At 52.5% G+C, this 12347-nt stretch overlaps 1 protein-coding gene across 2 annotated transcripts in view; it reads right to left on the bottom strand.

Annotated features, from left to right (window-relative positions):
* PAX5 (paired box 5) overlaps positions 1-12347 on the bottom strand; it is a 193838-nt gene that overhangs the window by 151073 nt on the left and 30418 nt on the right. For both annotated transcript variants that reach the window (XM_027039454.2, XM_015079494.3), the window contains exon 5: positions 11536-11664. In XM_027039454.2, the coding sequence (XP_026895255.1) occupies positions 11536-11664 (129 nt within the window). The remainder of the gene's footprint in view (positions 1-11535; positions 11665-12347) is intronic.

Genomic DNA, 12347 nt, shown 5'->3' with positions numbered 1-12347 from the left:
CCCCACAGATGGCAAGTGACCTGCCCAAGGTAATACAGCTGAATGATCCTGAATTTAACTCCAACTCCCTCCCGTGTTCCCTCAGGCACAGCACAGAATGTCAGAGCCCAAAAGACCACTAAAACTGCCTGTTCAAATCTCCACATTTTGACATGCAGAAAACAAGACTCAGAAAGAAATGACTTGGCCTGGGTGGCTCAGTCAGTTAAAGTGTCTGAATCTTGATCTCAGCTCAGGTCTTGATCTCAGGGTCATGAGTTCAAGCCCTGCACTGGGCACCATGCTGGGTGTGGAACAAAGAAAGAAGAGGAGAGAGAGAGAAGGGGGGGGGGGGGGGGCAAGTGGGGGAGGAGTTAGTGAGCGAGGAAGGAAGGAAGGAAGAAAAAAAAGAGAGAAATGACTTGCCCAAGGCCACACAACCAGTAAAGGCTTAGAATAGAACCAAAGACTTGACTCTCAGAAAGGTTTATATCTAGACATCTGCACCATGGAGGTGAGGAAAGACCAGACTGATCTCCAACAAGGATGGTCCAGCCTCTGCCTGCCCTGACTAAACTCTTTGAAAGAAGTCTCTAGGAAATAGCCTACCTGGCCACCGCCACCCCCCACTGAATTACAAACTCCCACATGGCCATTACACACTGCCCTGTTACCCCTCTTGTCCCCAACCCTGGACGGCAACTAAGCTGTCTTGGGTCAATGGTGCCACCTGGTGGCTAGTACAGGGAAGTGCCTGACCTTCTTGTCGCTTTTCATCCTCCTCCTTGAGTTTCTCCAGGGGCCATGGTTTTGTTTCCCCTCATACACAGCTCAGTTCATTACACTACAAGCAATCTCTTTCTCATATGCATCTTCTCTAACACCTTTAAGCCCTGGTCTCTCAGTTTTTCTCAGATTACCTTAGGACACCTCCCTCTCCTCCATTTTAGTCCATTAGTCCAAGGAAAGACTAGTACAAGTAATACGCTTGTACCAATGAAGAGGAAAACTGGACATTCCAAAGTGAAACTGTACACACACACACACACACGCACATGCACATAGATGCACACACACCAGTGCCCAACCACTGGCATTCCAGAAACATCTAGAAGCGCCTACGGAATCAGAACAAAAATCTCCCGTCTCAATTGCCTTTCAGACCTACTTTTCCTCAAATAGCAGGAGTTCAGATAAATACCAAACCTACTACTTTATTTCATTTTTTTTCATTCCTATTCAATATTATTGCCTGGTTGTTGTTTTTTTTTTCCCACCAAAACTATGCCCAGCGTGAGATCTCAGGGATCTGCCAGCTAGTGCAGAGCTGAGCTGGGTTGGGGAGACGTGGTTGGGTCTCAGAATGCCCGCTCTCCAGTCTCATAGGGAGCACTGGGTGGCTGCTTTTTACCCTGAAGAAAGCCTGCTGGAGGTAGGTCAGACCTCAAGCCCTACAGACATTCTGCTGGCAATGAAAGAAACCTCAGTAGCTGCGCCTTTCTGTGGGAGCTCACACCTGGGAGAGGAGCAAGCCCTGCATACCCAATGTGCTACAGGAGGATTTCCAAAGCCCAGCATGTCTTGTTACTCCCCCCCACCCCAGCTCAAAGACCTTCCATGGCTCCCCCTGCCTTCAGGAGCTAAAAATAGGGGGAACTGATGGCACCTTTCCTTTTAGTAAAAACTATTTAACTGCTTTCCCTCTCTGTATAAGCGATAAGTAAGCGAGCTCAGAGTCCCCAGTAGCCTGAAGCAGAGATTTTCAAAGTATAGTCCAGGGACCCCTTGAGGGACCCCAAGACCTTTTCAGGGGGTCCTGTAAGGCCAAAACTATTTTCATAATAAATCCAAGATTTTATTGGCCTCATTGACTCTCACCCTCTCACAAGTACACAGTGGAGTTTTCCAAACGCACTAGGACGTGTGGTATCACAGCAGCTTGGATACGGAAGCAGATCTGAGAATCCAGCTGTCTTCTATTAAGCCAGACACTACAGAGATTTGCAAAATCATAAAGCAATGCCACTCTGACTAAATTTTTTGGTATGGAAAATATGATTCTTTCTTATTTAAAACACGTTACTTATGTTACTTGTTTATTACTATTTTCTTTAATTTTTTAATGTTTATTTTTGAGAGAGAGAGAGAGAGAGAGACAGAGCATGAGCAGGGGAGGGGCAGAGAGAGAGGGAGACACAGAATCCGAAGCAGGCTCCAGAAGCGGGGCTTAAACTCACAAGCTGTGAGATTATAACCTGAGCTGAAGTTGGACGCTTAACCGACTGAGCCACCCAGGCACCCTTATTATTTTTTATGAATTAGTAAGTAAGTATTTAAACTTTTATGTTTTAAACTAAAAAGCTTCTTGGGGTCCTTGATAATTTTTAAGAGTTTAAAGGGGTCCCAAGACCAAAAATTGGAGAACCATTGTTCTAAAATACTACAACAGTATTTGAGATGGGACTAGGAGAAGCTCAGAATCTTGGTGCCACAAAAAAAAAACCTTAGGAATCCCTTGATCCCATATCACAGATGAGGAAATAGGCCTAGAGAGAGGAAGGTATTCCCTCCAAGGTCACCAGTAAGTTAGCCACAGAGTCAGGACAGGGGCCCAGAGGTCCTATCCCCCTCCTTCCGGGCTCCTGCACCTATCTTATAAGCTTCTAGTAGTTTGGAGCCCTGTGAAGCCCTGAGCCTCAGACTGTGGCCAAGGTTTAACCATATTCCAAAGCCAGAGAGAAGGGACTGTGGGATTTTCTGCCCCACAGGGCAGCAGGCACAGATCGGGGAAGAAAGCCAGTGGGAGCCCGTCCACTGTGGAGACTCTATCCCTTAAGCTGTCCCCTCAGCTGACCCCAGAACTCTTGTTCTGGCTGACCTCAGAACCAGCTCCCTGAACTGAGATCCCTCACACTCTGTCACCCTATCCTTTACATTCCCTAGGGTTCTCCAGAACACCAGACCACAGACCATGGGAAGGGGAGCTGGGGGGTGGGAAGGGAAGGTGTGGGCAAAGCAAGCGTGAAAACAGGGGCAGGGAGGGGTGGAGGGGGTATTCAGTGGTGCTGGCTCTCACACAGGCTTTCACTCACTGAATCAAAGTGAAACTCAGGGACCCGGGGGCCAGGAGGAACTGAAACTCGACCCCCCCACACACACCCAAGGGACAGGCCCTAGGCACTAGGGAAAGGCCCAAGGAGCCCTTCCAACTGGCCACCTGGCCTCAGGTCCTCTGCTTTACCAAGAAAGTCTCTGACACTTCTCAGAGTGCCAATGATGACACAGCCAGAAGGACACGGAGAGTGGCCAGCCAGGCTGGGAGATGGAAACCTGGGTCCCTATCACCACTGCCACTCAGCACGCCCTGCACGCCCGGAGGCAAAGCCTGGGACCTCTGTGCCTGTCCCATCTGGTAGGTGTGGACTGAATGACCTTGATTTCACTGCTCTTCTGGGCTACAGGAGGTGTGGCTCCTTGACCTCGCCCTACTGCCCTGCCTTACCCTACTCACCACTGGCCTAAGAACCTGACTGCCTACTTCCCTGACCACACGCACACGTGCACACACACACACACACACACACAGCTCCATTGGGCAGGTCATGGTGCTGCCCCGCACAGGCTTTATTGCATCGACTGGACTCATGCTTGTTCCTCCAAGTCCACTCTAGGACTCCAGAAACTCAAAGGCCTTCAGGTAGAGAAAAACGGAGCACGAATAACTGAGAGCAAGTTGAATAGGGAGCAGCCTGAGACCCGCAGGCCCAGCAGCCACAGACGGTCATGGCTACGTGGGAAAGTCTGCCCAGTGTTGCTAGATTGGAGTTTTGGGGGTTTTTTTCCCCCAAGAAAAGCCAAACATCCACATATGAAATCTGATTTTTAAATGTCAGTAACTAATCAAAAATTACTTTAACTCCAAGGCAAGCCAAGTAAAGCATGACTGCCAGGCTGGGAATTGCCACCTGGCTTCTAAGCGATCCCCCTCCCAGCGGGAACCTTGGTTCTGAGCCCTGCACAGATAGACAAAGAAAGAACTCAGAGAAGGGCCCCCTGCATGGGCAGCCTGAGGAGACCTCCAGGGGGCACCTCATGGAGGGCTGGGGAAGGGAGGCCTGCCCTGGTAAAGCCCCAGGAAAGACGGAGACAAAATGCTAGTCACTCCTTTCCCTCTCTGCAGAGGTTCTCTGGCTTCCAATGCTCCATCCTGGGCCTGGCTGTGAAGGACTCCTGGTCCAACACTGAAAATCCCTGCAGGGAGTGGGCTGGCTCTGGGAACCAGGCCAGGCCAACAGACCAGCCTCAAGGACAGCACTCCTGTGGGAGGGCCCCCTATGTGGATAATGGCCTGGAGACAGGAAAGCTCAAAGAACGCACAGGGAGCAGAAGCACAGAAGGGACAAGGAAGAGGAACAGGAGGCAAGGCAGGAAGGGCAAGGCTCATTGTCAAGAGTTGAGGTTCGCCCTGGGGATGAGTCAGGGGTCAGAGCCCCTCTGTCCCAGCACAGGCGGATGAGGTTCCTGGCGGCTTTCAACAGTGGGGGCAGCAGCCGGAAAGGAGAATGGGAAAGAAGGGACAGAAGAAACTGAGAGTTGCCACATCAAAAGGCAGCTGGATACCAAGGATGTTCTGAAGAGTCCATTCCCTCCCTCTGGGTTTTCCAGATTTTTACTACATGACCTGGTTAGACCCTTTCTCTTCTCCAAGTCTGTTTTCCCCTCTGGATCATGACTGGAATGACATGTCCTAGATGTTCTCCAAGGCCCTTTACTCCAACAGGGGAGCCCTGAGGTCCAAGCTGGTGACCCCACCCCCAGCCCTCCCAGGCCCAGGTGCTCTACCCTCTGCCCTCCATCTTGGAGCCTCTCTTGTGTACCTAGGGCCACTCTTTGTGGACTGAGACTTGATCCTTTTACTCTTTTCCATCAGGGGGCTGGAAGACCAAGGTCCTGAGGAAAGGAAGCAAAGGAAAGCAAGTGGCCCTTCGTCTTGCTGCCGACACCTGGGGGCACTGTTGTTCAGTCTCGATGCCACAGCAGAGGCCTTACAAACAGGAAGACTGCGGTGGGCAGATCCCTAGTTTCAGCCACCAAACAGAAGGCTAGCGACTGCTTGACTTCAGCCTGTGACTGGCCTCGCACCCTCCAGCCCCACTCTCCTCCGTGGCCATTTATTAAGCACTTACTATGACTGGCCCCTGGGGCTAAACCCTTTGAGGGTATGATTTCATTTTATCCTCACAATAACCCACAAGGCTTGTGCTACAGATATTTTCCAGATGACAAAGTGGAGGGTCAGAGAGATTAAGTCACTCGCCGAAGATTTCACGCCAGGAAGTCCTCATGTTGCTCTGTCCCTGGCCTGTGAGCCTGTGTCCTTGCCTCAACACCTCACCATCTCATCGTGGGCTCTCCAGAGATGAGCGATCTGTGGAATCAAGGGCTGCCGATAACTCTTTTCACACATCCATTCCCTTCTGGCAAATCCGAGAGGGGTCTCTGCACCTTCGTCCCCAGCCTTCCATCCCAAGCCAGGGAGCAGCAGATAGGATGGGAGTGTCCAGCAAGGAAAAGGGTCCTGATAGAGGAAGATCAGGGTCTGCCCGTGGTGGGGGAGGGGGGTCGGTCTGTGAGCTTCTGAAAGCCCTTCCCTCCCTGTGTGGGGTCCCATGGAGGTCTGCAGAGCAGGGATGAGCTGGGGCTCCCAACCTGGGAGAGAGAGGAGCAGAGAGTTGGCAAGAGGGAGAGCAAGAGTGAATACAAGAAAAGAAAAAGTGACTGAGCATGTGTGAGAGAAAGAGAGAGGAACGAGAGAGACAGAGAGGTGTGTGTGTGTGTGTGTGACAGTATGTGACAGTGTATGTCTGTGTGTGAGAGTGTGTGACAAAGACAGGGAGTGTGTATGTGTGTGAAAGAGTGTGTGAGAGAGAGCGGGTGTGCAACAGCGTGTGTATGTGTGAGACCGTGAGTGACAGAGTGTGAGTGTGTGTGCGTGAGAGAGAGAGAGAGAGAGCATGCACGCTAGACCAGGAGACAGAAGCAGACAGAAAAAGTCTATTAACAGGACACAAACAAAGGCAGATAACACTGGATAAGATGCACCCCCAAATGAAAGGCATGAGGAAGAGACAGGCACCCCCCAGAAAGGGGTAGACATAGTCATGACAGGAGCCCCTCCTAAATGCCCCCCAATCCTCTCCTTGAGAGTCATGCTGGACTTGGCATTTCTTGAAAAAGACAGGCCACCTAGGGATTTTGGATGCCTTTCCTGTGCCCTCTTCAGGCAGAGAGAAGCCGGGGGACAGAAGGCCAGAAATTCCACCTGCAGTGTACCTCTACTGCTCACAAAGGAGCTGTGGCTCCCACAGTCCTCACTGGTCCTGGACTGGGCAGCCTTCTGAGCTAGTGAAAGGGATTCTCGCTCAGCTGACCTTGGTGTGTGCTCATCAGAGCTTTTCAAATTCTGGGGGTTGGAGAGGAGGGGGGAGTCAAGGGGACCTTAACGGGGGCCCTGGAGATAGATGGTGGACAGAGACCCCACCGGAGATCCAAGGCCCAGGAAGAAACACAGGGTCTGGGGCTGCCCTTTCACCCATGGCCACTGTTCACAGCCGCTCCTGCCTGGCCCAGTCCAGCCTCCTAGTGGGGGAAGCACCGCATCAGGCTCTGTCCCCCTGGCCCAGTGGGATTCCTGAGGCCTACACCAGAGACTTCACGAAAGCTCTCAGTACCAGCCACAGAACTCCTGAGCACCTCTGGGCACTGTGCCTTGTGCCAAGGAGCTGACCAGGGAGAGAAACGCATGCGATGTGGCCTCTGCCCAGTCAAGTCCATGTGGACGGCCACCTCAGAGTCAGGTGGTAGAAGGGAAAAACAAGTAGGGAAAACTACTTGCAGACATAGGAGGTCACAGAAGCACCTGCTACCCAGATTGTAACAGGTCTCAAAGTCATGGGATCCAAATCAGAATGCCTTCTTTGGCTCTTCTGCCTCTCCTTTGTCTAGTCCCTGATCACACATCTGATGACAGGGAGCTCATTCCCTTCCCAACCTAATGCTTCCATCCTTGGCCTAGCCTGGCTGTTATCTGAAAGCAGTTCCTTGCACTGAGCTACAATCTGCTTCCTGTAGCTTCCCTCAGCCAGCCCCAGCTCTGCCCTCAGAGGCCCCAGGGCCTTCTCTGCCACCTGAACCGCACACAGCTCATCTGAGATCAGCACACAGCAGCCACATCCCCAAAGCTGATCTTGGAGGCAAGTGTCCCGGGGGAGAGTCCTAGAATTTCTAGACCAAAGGGGCCCCTGGCAATCCACTAGTCTAACAGTGCCCTAACTTTTTTGTTTTTGCTACAGAAGTCTTTATTCAAATAGAGCTTTCTGTGGAAGCCCAAAATACCAAACAGAAACCCTCCTGGTTGAGGAGATTGCCCACTCCCCCTCCTTACTAACTGTGAACCCTCCACAAGCATGTGACTGACCCATTCCACCAAGAAGCACTCTTCTTGAGCAGCTACTATGCGCCAAGCACTTGCATCAAAGCCATATCATCCAATACAGTGGCCACTCAGCACACGTGAGGCTACTGAGCGCTTTGAAATGTGGCGGGTGTAACTGAGGAACTAAAATTTAAATTTCATTCAATTTTTTTTTTAATTTTTTTTTCAACGTTTATTTATTTTTTTTGGGACAGAGAGAGACAGAGCATGAACGGGGGAGGGGCAGAGAGAGAGGGAGACACAGAATTGGAAACAGGCTCCAGGCTCTGAGCCATCAGCCCAGAGCCTGACGCGGGGCTCGAGCTCACGGACCGCGAGATCGTGACCTGGCTGAAGTCAGATGCTTAACCGACTGCGCCACCCAGGCGCCCCTTCGTTGGATTTTAAAAACAGAAGCAGGGGGCGCCTGGGTGGCTCAGTCAGTTGAGCGTCTGACTTCGGCTCAGGTCATGATCTCGTGGTATGTGAGTTGCAGCCCTGCGTCGGGCTCTGTGCTGACAGCTCAGCCTGGAGCCTACTTTGGATTCTGTGTCTCCCTCTCTCTCTGCCCCTCCCCCGCTCATGCTCTGTCTCTGTCTCTGTCAAAAATAAATAAACATTAAAAAAAAAAAAAACAGAAGCAGTATAAACTATTTTCCCCTTGATAAGGGCCACTTCCTAGGAGGAGCCTTCCTGGATCCCTTTGGTCAAAATCTGCCCCTCCCTGCCTTGCTCTTCTCCCCCTCTGGTGTCACCGCCCATCACAGCACCATCTTACACACTGACCATTGGAGGGACTTTGGGCTTGTCAGTCTTGACCCCAGCCTGTGAGCTCTAGAGGGCAGGCCCTTTGTGACTAGACTCTGTAACCACCCACCCCTGTCCTGAGGCCTGGGCATGAGAGTGGCAGCAGGAACTGCCCACAGGGCAAAACCCAAGTCCTAGCTGGAGATGACTGCAAAGTAGAATCCACCTTGCAGAGCCTCAGTCACCTCATCTGAGAAATGGGGGTGAGGATTCCTCTTGGCCTCTTCCTCTTGGCCCTTTGTGCCTCTCTTCCTCATAGCCCTTCCCTCAGGCTGTCAAGGGCTCCTATGAAACAGTGCCGTGGTCTTCCGAAAAAGGCCAGCCCTCCAGTGCGCCCAGCAATGCTGGTTTCTGACTTTTTCATCACGCTCTCGGCAGCATCCAACCTGCTGACCAGTCCCTTCTGCTTGAAACTCTTCCTCACACTGTCCCCAGGCTCTGCCCAGCCCCAGGCTGCTCTACCTCCCAAGCATCTCTTTGGAGGGACTGAGGGTAATGAGAGCTGGGGGGGGGGGGGGCGCGGATTCCAAGGAACTGGGGCCTTCAGGGCCTCCCCAGCTGCTCCCAGCTCCCCAGGCCACACCAGCTGTGTGGCTTTGACAATGTCACAGAACTCTTTGGGGCCTCAGTTTCCTCCCCTATAAGATAGGGGTGACAATTTCTGCCTCTTTAACTCCCCCTGAAGCCAATGCCAGGATTCAGGGAGATAGGGAGGGAGGGAGGGAAGGAGGGTGGGAAAGGGTATCCGGGAGCACTGGGGAGTAGTCCTTCAAGGCAGTTTGCTGATGTGAACAAGGGCACTTCTGCCCACCTCTCTGCTTTAACACACTCCTGGTGCTGCAAGGGGAGAAGGGGCTCTGGTTGCCATTTGGGGCTCCCACTCTTCCCAATCCTGTCGGCTTCCAGGACCATCAAATCATTGTCCCTTAGCCCCCGGAAAACGGACTAGATCACTTCCCAGGTCTTTCTGGAGATCAGTACTTGATCTCGAAGAGTATCCAATCCTACATCTGATCCTTGATGCTCTCATACAGCAGCCCCAGCCCATGGTCACCTAGGCTCTACTTACATACCTGTAGTGACAGGGCACTCACTACCTACCAAGGTAGCTCCCTTTGCCTCAGACCACTCTCATATCTACAAGTTTTTTCTTACACTGAGCTGAAATTCTGAATCTGCTGCAGACTGGCCTTGAAGGCCAGACAACAAAGTCTCATTCCTCTTACCTTCCAGGCCAGCTCTCCAAATATTTGAAGGCAACAGTCCAGTCCTGCTCATTCTTCTCTTTGTTGTATTGAAACAACCCTAGAGGCTCAAGGTGTTCTCCAGACGCTGTAATATCCAGATCCCTGCCATTCCAGGTGACACCCACCTGGACACATCTCAATCTGTCACTGTCCTTCTTAAAGGTCAATACCCCAACTGGGCCACAGTCCTTGAGAAATGATCTGATGGCACAGAGCAGTCTAGACCAACAACACCTGCATTCTGACCACTCGATAGCTTTTTAAATTTCTAAATGTTTATTTATTTTGAGAGACACAGTGCGTGCGAGCACAAGGCAGGGAGGGACAGAGAGAGGGGGAGAGGGAGAATCCCAAGCTGGCTCCGTGCTATCAGCACAGAGCCCCATGTGGGACTCCATCTCACAAACCTCGAGATCATGACCTGAGCCAAAATCAAGAGTCGGACACTTAACCGACTAAGCCACCTCAATGCCCCCCACTCGATACCTTTTAAAGCAGCACGAGAAGCTGAACAGTGGCCTCTGAGCAGAAGCTAAAAGCCAATATAATGCTCCACAAACACAGTAAAAGAGCTGCCCCCCCCCCCCAGTGCTCCACAAACACAGTAAAACAGCCCCCACCCCCTGCCAAATCAGGACCTGTTTGGTGATAAACATCAAACTAGATTTTTTTTTTTTTATTTCTCCAAAAGTCTGTGCCGGGATCCCTCGGCCTATGAGGGAGTCTCACACAACCTGCCCCTCCACTGTGATCAAACACAGCCGGGCCCCAGCTTGGGCACATCTGCTGTGAGTGCAGGTGACAATGGCAGAAAAGATGACAGCACCAACCCCATAAACCAACAGAGATGGTAGGCCCACTGCCTCCTGCGGTAACACAGCACAATCGCCCACTGAGTTAAAGACTTCTGACATCTGCTCCGAGTGTCTAGAACAGGGGAAAGGGGTGAGGGAAGTTCCAAAGCCGTGAATCATCCCCCCCCCGCCCCCGGCGCCCCCACAGCTCCAAGAGGAGGCCAGAGATCCAGCTTCCGCACTGCCCAGAACACGAAGACCACGGGCCAATCCACCGCTGGGCCGACTCAATTTTCTAGTTACAGATCTTAAGTACTTAGGCATGTGCTCACGAGAACACACATCCCTTACAGGGAGCCGAGAAAGGGAATTGTGCTGAGGAACAGAATAATTGAATCAAGATTTCTGTCACGCAGCTCTCAGGCCCTAGACCATAGGCGTTTTTTTTTTTTTTCTTCCCCCTCTCCTGGAGAAGGTCTTACAGACTCCCAGGGGTTCGTTTCTCCTCTCAAACCCATTAACGTCAGCTGCACTGGCAGCCCATCAGGGAACAGAAACCCAGGTTAAGGTGGGCCTGTGTGCAGGACAGAGATGGCCGGCTCCCGGGACCCAGGCAGCAGGCATACACACGGGTTCAGAAAAAGCAACTGGGAAGATTGTCATCTTTGTAATCCCCAGGAGGCCACTGCACTCCTTCCTTCCAGGCCCAAGGGCAGAGATGAGATGATTAACTTCCTCAGCCCCCCACCATCGCTGCCTTCGTCGTCATCGTCGTCGGAGGCCTTCTGGGAGAGCCAGCTGGGAGAACTCACCTGCTGACCCCCTCCGCCCAGGTGTGCGGCTCTCACTGCAGGGCACCCAGCACGCCCTCGGCTCCCACGCTCCCCAACAAAGGAGACAAAAGGCCTTGCACTGTACCCTGCACACCCTGCCCTTGGGCATCAGATCTGCACACAGGTTTCTTACAGACCACAAAGCTCAGAACACAAGGACTCTGCCAGGCCCTCTTTCCTTCACCCAAGGGGTGAAGATGAGGGCACACTGGTGAGAAATCCGCAATCCCAGCCAGTATCCTGCCTGCCTCTCCCAGGGCACCCAGCCCCTTCCCGTGTCCACCCGACCTGGGGACTCCGGTGCTCATCAGGCATCTTTGTTTCTACTCATCCCTGACGGCCCCACAGCAGATCCCGTCCGGTCGGTCCGCCCGGGACAGGACTGCAGAGGCATCTCTTACCTTCATCTCTCTTGCGCTTGTTGGTGTCTGCGCTGGGAGACGTGATGCCCAGGATACCGCTGATGGAGTACGAGGAGCCGGCCGAGTCCGTGCTCACCGACGACACCTGCGTCACGGAGCCCGTGGACACTGTGCAGAGGGAGAGGGGCTGGTCAGGGCCCGGCGGGAGGGCTGTGGGGGCGGGCGCTTTGCCGGGCAGCCGGCCAAAACAAAAGCACTCACCCTACACTGGGCTGGATGCCACTGTTTGCGGAGCAGCGGGAGCGCGGGATGCAGTGAGTGTTCGCTGAGGACACCCGCCCTATGGCAGCGTCTACACCTGGGCGATGGGGGCAGCCCTCGGGGCATTTGCCCCGGTTTTCTGCTGCTGGGGGGATGCAAGGGGGAGCACGGGCAGCTAGGAGGGCTGACGGTGCAGAAAGGCACACAGGACAGCGTGAGAAGAGCAGTAGCTCAAATCCTGTCCAAGAATGCAGGAAGCAGGGGGACGGCGAAGAGAGGGGGGAGCTGGGGCCTACCACCAGCCAGCCTAGACCGCTCATTAGGCAGCTTCATTCCCTGCTTACATATCCACCCATCCACACAGACATAAATACCTGCACACTCATACACTTAGCCAACAAAACTCCAAATGGCAAACTGTTCCTTCTCTTTATAGTTCCTCACCGGCTTTTCTCTTTCTAGTTTACCTGGATTTTCACATTCAATATTAATTATGTAATAATGATAGGCTATATAATAGAATATATATTGTGCACATATAATATATATTGATATGTATAATATCATAATGATAACTGATGTTTTCTGAG

This window comes from Acinonyx jubatus, chromosome D4, assembly GCF_027475565.1.
Source record: "Acinonyx jubatus isolate Ajub_Pintada_27869175 chromosome D4, VMU_Ajub_asm_v1.0, whole genome shotgun sequence".
In the NCBI taxonomy this organism is placed as follows: Eukaryota; Metazoa; Chordata; class Mammalia; order Carnivora; family Felidae; genus Acinonyx; species Acinonyx jubatus.
Note: the sequence above shows the minus strand (reverse complement) of the source record. Positions and strands in the feature narration are given on the sequence as shown.